The sequence below is a fragment of the Anarhichas minor genome, unplaced genomic scaffold (assembly GCF_050575085.1).
Source record: "Anarhichas minor isolate MPS153535 unplaced genomic scaffold, ASM5057508v1 ptg000031l, whole genome shotgun sequence".
In the NCBI taxonomy this organism is placed as follows: Eukaryota; Metazoa; Chordata; class Actinopteri; order Perciformes; family Anarhichadidae; genus Anarhichas; species Anarhichas minor.
In genome coordinates this window covers 4,907,886-4,922,476 of record NW_027466477.1, presented here as the reverse complement: position 1 = coordinate 4,922,476, position 14,591 = coordinate 4,907,886, and the positions used below count along the sequence as shown (strand labels likewise).

The following is a 14,591-nucleotide window of genomic DNA, read 5'->3' as shown; positions in this document are numbered from 1 at the left end:
CTTACAAATCTAAAAAACTACAAACTCCGACTGTCAGATAAATACACGAGTAAACAACCAACAGCTCCATCTGAGAGAAATCTCTCGATAATAGAAACCGACACCTCAGTAAAGCTCCTTCATCTGGGTACAACACTTGTTGAGAAGCTTATTCCTGCAGCTGCAGCAAATGAAGGACCCTCCGTTATATTAGCGGTAGACGTAATACATATTTAACGAGGCCTGATATAAAAGTAATACGTCACTCTGTAGTTTTCTGGAGGCTAAAGTGAGTGAATGACGGGGTGTTTACTTCCAGAGGCTTTAAAGAGTGTTTCCTGCTCACACCAGCGTTCAACAGATAACATTAATATAAAGATAGAAACTGTCCTCATCAACAAACATCACGAGTCAATCTATGTTTACAAAGAGACACATTTTAATATCAAAAGACAATATATTACAGTAACGGGAGCTGTGTGTCGCTGCGCCCTCTGCTGGAGGCACAGACAGTTTAAAGCAGGAAACAAACAAACTGATCTGCTCGTCTCTCAGGAGTCGTTGGGAAGACCAAACAGCTTTACGGTTCCGGCCTCCCGGTTGTTGTCGTACTTGCCCTCCTTGTCGTCGCAGGCGTAGGCCAGCAGAGGCCTCTTGGGGTGCCAGGCGACGGTGAAGGTCGGAGAGTCACACTGAACCTCCCACAGCTTCTCTCCTGCACAAACAAAAGCACCATATTTACATGAAAATAAAGATCTCTTCAGATCTCAACTTTTATTTTTCGAGTAGTTTGCATTGACGTTCAAGCAAACCAGGAAAAAAATTCACTTTAGAAGAGACTCAGAGATTTTACAATTAAAACGTAAGAAATGTACAAAAAAGATGGAACGAACGGGTGAAAGTGAACAGCAACAATCTGAATAACAGACACAATATTTGATAGAAAAGTCTCTGTAAATCTTTTGAAAGGTTTAAACCTCTCTCACTGACCTGTCTCCACTTCTGCGATGTCGATGAAGTGATCCTCGGAGGCCGATGCCAACATCTTCCCATCGTGGCTGAAGCTCAGCGTCCTGACGGGCCAGTCCAACCTGCAACGTCAGCAGAACGACAAGAACCCCATCAACCAATGAGAAGAGAGATTCAGCTAACGAGGGTCATGTGTCATAATTAAAAGGAAGTGGGAGGAGTCACATGTTTCTAAATGTGTTTAAAGCTGATCAGACGATAATATTAATATTAGTAGTATTTTAATATTAGTAGAATTAGATCCAGTGGTGTCACACTCATGTGATCCGATAACTTTAGATCATTGTAAAGTGCAAAAGTCCAAATTAATTAACAAAAGATTAAGTAAATTCTCATCATGTTTATATTTTTCAATCCATATTTATTGACGTTTAATCCTAAAAAAAAAGATTTTTTACAGCAGTAAAAAAACAGTTCTCCCTGCAAACAATAATAATTAAAGAAAGATGATTTAATAAAAACAGACTTTAGAGAAATTTAGGATTTAGTTTGACTGTTTTTTTGGGGTGCTGTAACTATAGTAACAACAATAATAATAATATTATATTAATAATAATATTATATTAATAATAATATATTATTAATAACAACGATATTAATAATAACGACAACATTATTAATAACAATACTAATAAAGACAACAATATTATTATTAATAATAATAATAACAATAACATTCACAATAACAATACTAATAATAACAATAATAATAGTATTATTAATAATAATAACATTATTCATAATAACAATACTAATAATAACATTATTCATAATAACATTATTCATAATAACATTATTCACAATAACAATATTAATAATGTTAATAATAATATTATTAATAATAATAACATTATTCATAATACCAATATTATATATGATAATAACAATAATATTAATGTTATTAATAATAATAACAATATTAATAAAATACCAATAATATTCATAATTTTAATAATAATAATAACGTACCTGGAGAAGCAGCGGACACACACCAGCTCCTCTACGTTCCACAGGCTCACCAGAGCGTCGGCGCTTCCTGTGGCGAAGTATTTCCCCGTCGGGTCGAACTTGATGCAGATGCAGTTAGACGGGTGAGCGTTGATGGACTGGATGGGCTTCAGCTCCGGGTAACTAAACCAGAACAACACACATCGGTTATCATTACAGTCTGCTGACAGGAAGTGGACACCAGGTGAATGTGAGCCTCGTATGGGTGAACTACAGAGTCAGGTGACAGGTGATTAACCCAAGAAACCTAGAAACGAGTCAGAAATAAAACACAGAGGCGACTGACGGCTTCCTGTTTTCAAAATAAAATCTTCAGACGAAAGAAAACGACCTCACGATGAGATGTTTATTTAAATGAAGTCTGTCGCTCTGATCGTGGTGACAAACACATTCAAAGATGTTTAATCTCTCCCTCTAAAGCGTCAGCTTAATCTCTCTCTCTCTAAAGCGTCAGCTTAATCTCTCTCTCTCTAAAGCGTCAGCTTAATCTCTCTCTCTCTAAAGCGTCAGCATAATCTCTCTCTCTCTCTAAAGCGTCACCTTAACCTCTCTCTCTCTAAAGCATCAGCTTAATCTCTCCCTCTAAAGCGTCAGCTTAATCTCGCTCCCTCTAAAGCGTCAGTTTAATCTCTCTCCCTCTAAAGCGTCAGCTTGATCTCTCTCTCTAAAGCGTCAGCTTAATCTCTCTCTCTCTAAAGCGTCAGGTTAATCTCTCTCTCTCTAAAGCGTCAGTTTAATCTCTCTCTCTCTAAAGCGTCAGCTTAATCTCTCTCTCTCTAAAGCGTCAGCTTAATCTCTCTCTCTCTAAAGCGTCAGCTTAATCTCTCTCTCTCTAAAGCGTCAGCTTAATCTCTCTCTCTAAAGCGTCAGGTTAATCTCTCTCTCTAAAGCGTCAGTTTAATCTCTCTCTCTCTAAAGCGTCAGATTAATCTCTCTCTCTCTCTAAAGCGTCAGATTAATCTCTCTCTCTCTCTAAAGCGTCAGATTAATCTCTCTCTCTCTCTAAAGCGTCAGATTAATCTCTCTCTCTCTCTAAAGCGTCAGATTAATCTCTCTCTCTCTCTAAAGCGTCAGTTTAATCTCTCTCTCTCTCTAAAGCGTCAGCTTAATCTCTCTCTCTCTCCAAAGCGTCAACTTAATCTCTCTCTCTCTCCAAAGCGTCAACTTAATCTCTCTCTCTCTCCAAAGCGTCAGCTTAATCTCTCTCTCTCTCCAAAGCATCAGTTTAATCTCTCTCTCTCCAAAGCGTCACCTTAATCTATCTCTCTCTCCAAAGCGTCACCTTAATCTCTCTCTCCAAAGCGTCACCTTAATCTCTCTCTCCAAAGCGTCACCTTAATCTCTCTCTCCAAAGCGTCACCTTAATCTCTCTCTCCAAAGCGTCACCTTAATCTCTCTCTCCAAAGCGTCACCTTAATCTCTCTCCAAAGCGTCACCTTAATCTCTCTCTCCAAAGCGTCAGCTTAATCTCTCTCTCCAAAGCGTCAGCTTAATCTCTCTCTCCAAAGCGTCATCTTAATCTCTCTCTCCAAAGCGTCAACTTAATCTCTCTCTCCAAAGCGTCAGCTTAATCTCTCTCTCCAAATCGTCAGCTTAATCTCTCTCTCCAAATCGTCAGTTTAATCTCTCTCTCCAAAGCTTCAACTTAATCTCTCTCTCCAAAGCGTCAGCTTAATCTCTCTCTCCAAAGCGTCACGTTAATCTCTCTCTCCAAAGCGTCACGTTAATCTCTCTCTCCAAAGCGTCAGCTTAATCTCTCTCTCCAAATCGTCAGCTTAATCTCTCTCTCCAAAGCGTCACCTTAATCTCTCTCTCCAAAGCGTCACCTTAATCTCTCTCTCCAAAGCGTCACCTTAATCTCTCTCTCCAAAGCGTCAGTTTAATCTCTCTCTCCAAAGCGTCAGCTTAATCTCTCTCTCCAAAGCGTCAGCTTAATCTCTCTCTCCAAAGCGTCAGCTTAATCTCTCTCTCCAAAGCGTCAGCTTAATCTCTCTCTCCAAAGCGTCAGCTTAATCTCTCTCTCCAAAGCGTCAGCTTAATCTCTCTCTCCAAAGCGTCAGCTTAATCTCTCTCTCCAAAGCGTCAGCTTAATCTCTCTCTCCAAAGCGTCAGCTTAATCTCTCTCTCCAAAGCGTCAGCTTAATCTCTCTCTCCAAAGCGTCAGCTTAATCTCTCTCTCCAAAGCGTCACCTTAATCTCTCTCTCTCCAAAGCGTCAATTTAATCTCTCTCTCTCCAAAGAGTCACCTTAATCTCTCTCCCTCCAAAGCGTCAGCTTAATCTCTCTCCCTCCAAAGCGTCAGCTTAATCTCTCTCCCTCCAAAGCGTCAGCTTAATCTCTCTCCCTCCAAAGCGTCAGCTTAATCTCTCTCCCTCTAAAGCGTCAGTTTAATCTCTCTCCCTCTAAAGCAGTGGTCCCCAAACTAAGGCCCGCGGGCCGGATACGGCCCGCCTCCACATTTGGCCCGGCCCCCTGAACAATACCAGAGACGCATTATGATTTTTTTTCAGTCTGGCCACGCAAATCCTAAACTAGCCCCTGTCAAATAGAACGGAATAATGGCGAAAAGGTTAGGTAAGAGAAAAATTTATTCAGAATGCAGGGTATTTAACCTGCAGTGGTCAAACGATTATTTTTTTGTTCAATGCAAAGAAAAGGCTGTTTGTCTCATCTGTCAAGAGGCGGTGGCGGTATTCAAAGAATACAATCTGCGCCGACACTATGAATCCCGTCACAAAGACAAGTATGATAACTTGCAAGGCCAAATGCGAGCAGACAAACTCTCAAAGCTAAAAAGTGGACTGTTAGCTCAGCAGATACATTTGTACGCCAAGCTCAGCTGAACTTTTTTCTGTGAAGATCCCGGAAAGGGTTATTAATATTTGGTTATGTGTGGCTTTCTGGAAAACAATAAATGTTTACATTTAGGCACCCCTGCGATCGTCACTCTTTCTGTTACAAACTGACCCCGGCCCCCATCAGAGAAGGGAAAAATTATGTGGCCCTCACAGGAAAAAGTTTGGGGACCCCTGCTCTAAAGCGTCAGTTTAATCTCTCTCTCTAAAGCATCCGCTTAATCTCTCCCTCTAAAGCGTCAGCTTAATCTCTCTCTCTAAAGCGTCAGCTTAATCTCTCCCTCTAAAGCGTCAGCTTAATCTCTCCCTCTAAAGCGTCAGCTTAATCTCCCTCTAAAGCGTCAGCTTAATCTCCCTCTAAAGCGTCAGCTTAATCTCCCTCTAAAGCGTCAGTTTAATCTCCCTCTAAAGCGTCAGCTTAATCTCCCTCTAAAGCGTCAACTTAATCTCCCTCTAAAGCGTCAGCTTAATCTCCCTCTAAAGCGTCAACTTAATCTCCCTCTAAAGCGTCAGTTTAATCTCCCTCTAAAGCGTCAGCTTAATCTCTCTCTCTAAAGCGTCAATTTAATCTCTCTCTCTCTAAAGCGTCAGCTTAATCTCTCTCTCTCTAAAGCGTCACCTTAATCTCTCTCCCTCTAAAGCGTCAGCTTAATCTCTCCCTCTAAAGCGTCAGCTTAATCTCCCTCTAAAGCGTCAGTTTAATCTCCCTCTAAAGCGTCAGCTTAATCTCCCTCTAAAGCGTCAACTTAATCTCCCTCTAAAGCGTCAGTTTAATCTCCCTCTAAAGCGTCAGCTTAATCTCTCTCTCTAAAGCGTCAATTTAATCTCTCTCTCTCTAAAGCGTCAGCTTAATCTCTCTCTCTCTAAAGCGTCACCTTAATCTCTCTCCCTCTAAAGCGTCAGTTTAATCTCTCCCTCTAAAGCGTCACCTTAATCTCTCCCTCTAAAGCGTCAGCTTAATCTCTCCCTCTAAAGCGTCAGCTTAATCTCCCTCTAAAGCGTCAGCTTAATCTCTCCCTCTAAAGCAGTGATTTTCAACCGCTGTGCCGTGGCACACCGGTGTGCCGTGAGAGATCGTCAGGTGTGCAGTGGGAAAATGTCCAATTTCACTTAATGAGTCCAAAAATGTATTATTTAGTTGTTGCAAATACTTTGCCATTGTTGAGCATCTGAGCTGCAATATAGTGGCTGGCTAAGTAATAAATACTCTTCCATGCCAGTGGGTGGCAGTAGATAATGACCGTGTTCATTTAGGATAGTAGAATGAAATGACGAGGTTGCGGTGACGAGACGAACAGTGATTGAGAAATATTTGAAAAGGAAAAATGCAGACTCTGAACTGGGCTCTGGACAACATAACACAGATGAAAAGCCTCGTAAGGATCAACACATTTAGAGACTTGTCATTAAATTGTCAGCATATATCCGGCCCACCAGAAAATATCATGTTTATCTCCCGACTGCGCATTTTGCTGATAAACTGGGCGCACTTGTCACGGAGTTCACTCGGCGATTTACCGACTTTGCAGCTCAGAAATTTACATCTGAACTGCTCAGCAATCCGTTTGCAGTTGACGTGGAAAGAGCACCTGTGGAGCTGATAGACCTCCAGTGTGATGACACTCAAGGCAAAGTATGACTGAGGGCGCTGCACAGTTTCCAAGCTTCACCCCCGAAACGATGCCTTAACTCCGCCTACATGCTGCTCAAATGCTCTGCATGTTTGGAAGCACATACCTGTGTGAGCAGCTGTTCTCTGTGATGAAGATGAACACAAACCCACACAGGAGTCGTCTCACTGATGCACACCGTCACTCCATCTTTAGGGTTTCCACAGAACCTAACCCCAGATATTAATGAACTGGCAGCCAAGAAAAGATGCCAAACATCTGGCTCTGGTACGTATGCATAAAATAATGTAGCCTACCTAAACATGTATTCTTTTTGCACTTTGTCCAATATCCCTTCTATCCTGTTTATTAAATGGTGACTCTATTTGGCCCTCAACGTAGTCACAATTTCTTATGTTGGCCCTCCCTGGGATTGAGTTTGACACCATGGCATATGCTGTATTATGCTAAAAGGTGTCATTTTGTAACGTTTTTGGTTGTTGGTGTGCTGCGGGATCTTTTTAATGTAAAAAATGTGCCGCGGCTCAGAAAAGGTTGAAAAACACTGCTCTAAAGCATCAGCTTAATCTCTCTCTCTCTCTCTCCCACGTCACCTTAAACTCTCTCTCCCACGTCAGCTTAAACTCTCTCTCCCACGTCAGCTTAAACACTCTCCAACACTCTCCAACACTCTCCAACACTCTCCAACACTCTCCAACACTCTCCAACACTCTCCAACACTCTCCAACACTCTCCAACACTCTCCAACACTCTCCAACACTCTCCAACACTCTCCAACACTCAGTGTTCAGTGTACATTTGTGTCATGTACACGACTGCTCTGTAAAGACAGGTACTGATGCGATATCTCATTAGAAAGCTATGGTCTTGTAATTCGATTTATGCAAACCATTTCAAGATACAATCACAACAGCAGGTACAGTTAACGTCGCTGTCAAACAAACACTCCAAAAATAGATAAACTCGTTAAAATATCGCCGTCACTCACCAATTATGATTCATAACGTTTCCCTCATACATGATTGTCCGGCAAAAACGGTCTTGCTAGATTGCTAAGGGTCCACACGATCCAATCCAGTAAAAGATTTAGTCCAAAACACATTAGTACGTCCATAAATACCCACGGGGGGCTGTTGCATCATTTCAAATTTGCCGACAGATATGATGAATAGCGATCTATTTTCGATCATAATTTCAATTTCCATGTCAACAAAGCGGATTTTTTCTCTCAAAATGGCGGCTGCATTCTGCCGGTTGCATTCTGCCGGTTAGATTGACACCTCATTTGACCCAATAGGAGCGTCCATAGCCCGGTCACATTCTGGAACAGCCAACGAGAGTCCGCTTTGAAAGACAATGCCCGCCTCTCTTGCTTTGAGTAAAGCTCGAGCCAATTGCAACAGATCTTGTTGAAACCCAGGTTTCATATAGCCAATGAAATTACGAAGAGAACACTATGCAGATTCACGCAAAGCAAGCTGGGAAAACGTTTGGGAACTCAAATCTCGCACCGTCAGTGAGGTACTTATTACCGATCTTGAACACCAAAGTCAGGTTACTGACAATTTTCAAGAATCTGTGAAAGTTGACAATGGTTAAATACGTTGTAGATAACCATATATCGACATGAATAATTTTGCCTGGTGACTACGAGTATCCAAAAGCGCTTTTACGCAGACTTACCCTTAGTAAACTATGTTTAAAATATTCATTGTCTGTCGTATTGTTATCAAATTTGAACTTCTACCAGGTACTATGACTTCATGCTATGGTACCATTGTGTTTTACAGCTAATAAGTCCCAGCCATAGTTAACTGCAGGCATCTGTTGGCCAAAAAAAATCCAGGCGAAAATAAAAACCTTCTGTTTCAGTGTATTGTTACAGAATCTTACAGTGATTCTGACTGTTTGTGAAGAAACTTCAGAGTGTTACCTTTCAATAGAGACTAAAACCATACATGTACTCCCAATGGTTCAATAAGAGCTGTCAGTTTACTTTGGGTATGCCTTGGATAGGCGTTTTAGGCAAATTTTACAGGAGTGATAAGAGGTCTCCCAACGTCAGCTTAAACTCTCTCTCCAACGTCAGCTTAAACTCTCTCTCCAACGTCACCTTAAACTCTCTCTCCAACGTCACCTTAAACTCTCTCTCCAACGTCACCTTAAACTCTCTCTCCAACGTCACCTTAAACTCTCTCTCCAACGTCACCTTAACTCTCTCTCCAACGTCACCTTAACTCTCTCTCCAACGTCACCTTAACTCTCTCTCCAACGTCAGCTTAAACTCTCTCTCCAACGTCAGCTTACACTCTCTCCCCAACGTCAGCTTACACTCTCTCCCCAACGTCAGCTTACACTCTCTCCCCAACGTCACCTTAAACTCTCTCCCCAACGTCAGCTTAAACTCTCTCTCCAACGTCACCTTAAACTCTCTCTCCAACGTCACCTTAAACTCTCTCTCCAACGTCACCTTAACTCTCTCTCCAACGTCACCTTAACTCTCTCTCCAACGTCAGCTTAAACTCTCTCTCCAACGTCAGCTTACACTCTCTCCCCAACGTCAGCTTACACTCTCTCCCCAACGTCACCTTAAACTCTCTCCCCAACGTCAGCTTAAACTCTCTCTCCAACGTCACCTTAAACTCTCTCTCCAACGTCACCTTAAACTCTCTCTCCAACGTCACCTTAAACTCTCTCTCCCACGTCACCTTAAACTCTCTCTCCCACGTCACCTTAAACTCTCTCTCCCACGTCACCTTAAACTCTCTCCAACGTCACCTTAAACTCTCTCCAACGTCACCTTAAACTCTCTCTCTAAAGAGTACCTCAGAATATAAACACGTAGAAGAAGTGAGTCCTACCTCAGGACATTGATGCAGCCATTGCCGTTGGTGAGGAAGAACATGTCGTTGTCGTTGTTCCACGAGATCTCGTTCACCTCGAACTTGAACTGCTCCTCCGCTCTGGATCGGTGCGTCTTAGCATCGATGAACGTCACCACGTCGTCCTTATTACCCACAGCGATGGTCTGACCGTCGGGGCTCCAGCAGATGTTGATGTTCTCTCCTGGAAGAAGTGACATGAAGATGTTCTCACTATGTTCTCTCCTAGAAGAAGTGACATGAAGATGTTCTATGAACTGAGGACCCACCCTTGGTGTTGACTGTGGCAATGCACTTGGTGGTCCGGACGTCCCATATGCGGATGGTCTTGTCTCCGGACGCCGTGACGAAGAGGTCCGGGTTGGTTGGATGCCAGCAGAGCTGATCCACGCTGTCGCTGTGGCCTCGGTAGTTGTTCTCCTTCACCTGGAGATGGAGACACACACGTCAGGAATGTTTGTTTTTTGGTTTAAAGAACTACAAAAGAGTCCACAAAACTACAAAACCACATCACTGGTACTCTAATAAAAACTCTTATTACACTTAATACTTGTGAGCTAAATGCTGCTTGTTTATTTCACTGTTATGTTAAACTCTAATATGTTGAATCTACAACATTTAAACATGGTTATTTAAAGTTTGTTCATTCCTCATAAAGAACGTTGTTAGGAAAATACTGAATTCTGGGAGATTACTGGTTTCTTAACAAACAACATCAACACACACGGAGTAAACAAAATAATTTAAAATCACTACGAAATATTCTTAAATTCAGCATCTGTTCAAAGACGTTTTAAAAATATGAAATATAGCCGATAGCTAGACTGAGACTTTAACGTTATCAACTCGGACAGTGTTATAGTGTTAAACAACTTTGTTGTCTATAAAGTTATTATTATATAACACGTTACAGCCGGTGAGAATTAAAAACCTTTCAGCTCGTTTACATTCACTAAAAAACTAAAATAAGAATTAAATGTGACTGAATGTACTTTTACTCTTCTACACTGAGTCATCTTTTAAATTTGCTTTAATATAAACTAAACTAAAGAAAACACAGTAAACTAAAATAAAGAAAACACTAAACTAAACTAGCGAATTCACGCCATCGCAAATTCGCGTCACTGCAGTCTCATCGTGTCTGTTCATAGACTTTGTATGTAATCTACTCGCGCGAATAATTTGCGCCGCGTTTGGTGTGAACGCCTATATACTGAAATTTACGGTAAACTTATTCATACGGCACAGATCGGGAGCGAGCGAAGGACTTTGGACGGAAACCTTTTTTTTTCAAGTAGAACACCAGTATGGAACAGCCTGAGTCAAGTCACAGTTAGTGCCTCCTCAGTCAACGCATTCAAGACCAGCCTAGGGAGAGAATGGCAACACCATCAAAGCCAACACCAACACATATGTCCTACTAGTTCACCGTCCAGTCTCACGTTCTGCTTTAACACATCTAACAAACCTTGAGACTCAACTAATTACGGATGAGAATCAAGCCATCACCTTGGTTTAGGGTCTCAATACTCTTAAAGGGTACCTAATGACCTTTACTAAAGGTAAATTAGCGGAAAGATTAACGTGAGACACCATCCGGTTTTCAAAATAAGATGTAAACTAAGCGTATATACATACTGCATACATGGAAATATGATTAAATTAATTATATTCACATTAAGTATAAAACATGTTCTCTGCATCTCGTGAGTTAAAGGGAAAATACAATTTGTGGATGAAGTGTCTTTATTCTTTGATTTGAGGGTTAAAATGAAGATATTAATATGAATAATATCTGACTGACTAATGCGTTTGTGTTCAGTACATTTCTGACCACATATTAAATGTACCAATGGAGATATGTTACCAAGTAAAAGCTTCATTTTTAAGGTGCTATGAAACCATTGTTCTCGATCCACACAATGACTGATGTGTATTGAGGACATCTCTGACTCCGCCCATACAGGAAGTCAATCAATTTGTACCAATTAAGAGATGCTTCAAAGTAAAAGTCATACTGAGATAATATCTAATAAGCGAATATTTTTAATAATATTATTATATGTCAGGTTGTCCGTAAGGGAGGAGTCAACGACGCCCTGAACACATATACATCAATCATTGTATGGAAGTATTGAGAACGTTATTAGATACGCAGTTCATTCACTAGAGACGATGCTAACGTTAGCATGCTAGCAGAGCGCCGCGCGCAGCCTCCACTCACCAGCCGGTCCTTCTCCAGGACGAACACGCTCGCGGTCTTATCGAACGAGCCGGACGCGAGCCTCCTTCCGTCGCAGCTCCACGCGACCGAGTGTACTTTAGCTGTGTGAGCCGCGAACTCTCGGCTCTTGTTGTTGTTCCTGAAGCTCTCCTGCATCTCCGTGTAGTACCGCGACGCCATCTTGACAACGTTACGTCACGTTTTAGCGGAAGTGTTTAAAAACAAACGTGGCTTTAGGGTCATTAGCGCCCTCTGCTGGTTCGGAGAGGAAACGCTACAAATACATTACGTTACATTAAATACCAACAAATACGAATGAAATCAAAGAAATTCGTTTTTGAACTTTAACTCTTTCAATTTAATTGGAACCAAATCTAAGAATTTTAATCTTTAAACAATCTTACATTATTTTTACAGTTCAATCCTAATATTCTGATTTAATGTCCATTTTAATTACACTATACTTGATATGTGAAGATCATACAGTATTGAACCATCATTAAATATTCTCATTCATCTCTTGGTTTATTAATTTATTCCTCACAGATACATTAAATCTTTTAATAATTGCTTCATTTTTTAAGTTTTTATTTGTGAGCCTTATTTAGTTTCTTTTCGTCTGATTTTATATTTTCTTTTATTTCTTTATTTCTTTTCTTTTGTTTCTTTTATTTCTTTTCTTCATTTTCTTTTATTGTGTTTTCTTTCTATTCTTATTCTTTAGTGAATCCTATTTATCTTATTTTGAAAGCATCAAAACTATAAAACTAATTTAAATGAGTCAGTGTAGAAGAGTTTAGTTGTTTTTAACTTATTTATTATAGTTTTATTGTGTGATTAATTACTTATTCTACTTGTTTTTATCTTGTTTTGTCCACTTTGTTCATAATAAATTCAAGAAATTGAATAATAAATTCAACCATAAGTGTCTTAGATTGTTATTAAAGGTGAACTAAATACTTTATTCTCCAAAATAAAAGAAACAGTTTTATTTGTATGTATTTATTTCAAGTGATGCTAAGAATGAAAATCCATGATTAAAAAAAACATCTTTTGTTTTAACACTCATTTATATCCCAAAGATACACACACACACTCACGCAAACACACACACACACACACACACACACACACACACACACACACACACACACACACTCACGCACACACACACACGCACACACTCCCACACACACACACACACACACACACACACACACACACACTCACACACATACGCGCACACACACACGCACATCTAAAGTCACCTGAACTCTGTCAGACACAGAACCTCCATGTGAAGAAGTGAACCAGAACCAGGACCAGCAGAACTCCATCTGGTCCTTTAAAAAAACACTGAACGGACAAAAACTAAATTTTCACTTTTTAACGTGTTTTTATTAAGAAAAGAATGACGAGGTGTGAAAAACGTCACACAAATGTGAATTTATGTAATTGCATACTCTTTAAAATGGTTCTGAACGTTGCATCAGGTGAAGCTTTATAAATATATATATATATATATATATATATATATATTAGTGCTGGGCAACGATTAAAATATTGAATCGCGATTAATCGCATGGATTTTTTGCGATTGATCGCGATTAATCGCATTGTTATGGCAAAGTTCAATAATGAATTCAAAAGTAGTGTATTGCGCACTTTTATTTTTAAAGTACTACTATATGAACAAAAGGGCAATAACATTTGGTTCACGAGATGCAGGTAGCATGTTTTATACTTAATGTGAATATAATTCATACTTTGTTGGCATCTTATTCTGAAAACCGGATGTTAGTCTGAAGAAACCGGATGTTGTCTCACGTTAATCTTTCCGCTAACTTTCAAAGTCCTTCGCTCACTCCTGATCTGTGCCATTTAAATGTGTTCGTGAATTTCAGCATATAGGTGCACTAACATTACTGACTATAGGATGTTTGCTGGCTTTTGTCCCACTGTTCATGTCTTCCTCTTGTTGTTATGTATATGTATTGTCTCTTGTCTTTCAATAAAAAAAAATAAAAATAAAAATTATAATAAATTTTAAAAATGCGTTTGCGCGATAAAATAATTGTCGGCGTTAATTAATGAATGCGTTAATGCGAAATTAACATTAACTTGCCCAGCACTAATAAATACATATATAAATATATATATATATTTACAAGACGTTATAAGAGGAAGACGTCGTTTCAGGACCATGTGAAGGTTCAGAGGTGGTAGATGGAGAACACGAGCACCACGTTCCTCCAAAGATCTGATTCTCTGCTTTTACTTTGGAGAGGTGACATCCTGTCCCGTTGGACCCTGAGAACTTTCCTGTTGGATGTGATTCTAGAAACCCTCACGAGACCCTGATAGAGACCTAGTTCCTCCTCTTGATCTTAAATCATGTTTAAATATCTGTGACTTCATGAAACAAGTGCAATATGTTAAGATTATTTAAATGTCTCAGTGTTACATTAAAGTTAGTACCATGAACTTCTATTTAGAGTTGATTGTGTCGCCCCCTGTGGACTAAAGTGGTAGTGTCTCTGAGCGCCAGACTCTTTAGAAAACCTCTCATTCTACTGCAGCAGGGTCTGACAGTCTGCCCCTCTCAGTCCTGGTTCTGGTTCTCCTGTGCCTCCCTTCCCTCCAGCTGGTCCAGCAATACGTCCTGGGTCTCCAGCAGCGTGTCTCTTCCTGAGGATCTGGGTCTGTCCATGGTGGACCGGTCTCTGCTGGAGGTTCTGGGTCTGTCCACGGTGGACCGGTCTCTGCTGGAGGATTTGTGTCTGTCCACGGTGGACCGGTCTCTGCTGGAGGATCCGGGTCTGTCCACGGTGGACCGGTCTCTGCTGGAGTCTGAGCTGAAGGAGGTTCTGGTGAACCTGCATGAGTTCATCTGGTTTCACCAGAATCCGACCCGGTGGCTCCGATGATGAGCATCAAGAATAACTCTATAGAAACAGACCATCTTCTCTCTGATGGTCTCTTT

General features: G+C 40.6%; 1 protein-coding gene across 1 annotated transcript; it reads right to left on the bottom strand.

Moving 5' to 3' along the window:
- Nucleotides 1–396: 396 nt before the first annotated feature.
- thoc3 (THO complex 3) lies at nt 397–11,807 on the bottom strand. Its single transcript, XM_076105257.1, has 6 exons — nt 11,609–11,807; nt 9,654–9,810; nt 9,364–9,568; nt 1,978–2,139; nt 970–1,070; nt 397–694 (listed from the first exon to the last, which is right to left on the bottom strand). Exons 1-6 carry the CDS (start codon nt 11,786–11,788, stop codon nt 531–533), a joined length of 969 nt encoding a protein of 322 aa, XP_075961372.1. The 5' UTR covers nt 11,789–11,807; the 3' UTR covers nt 397–530.
- Nucleotides 11,808–14,591: the final 2,784 nt, after the last annotated feature.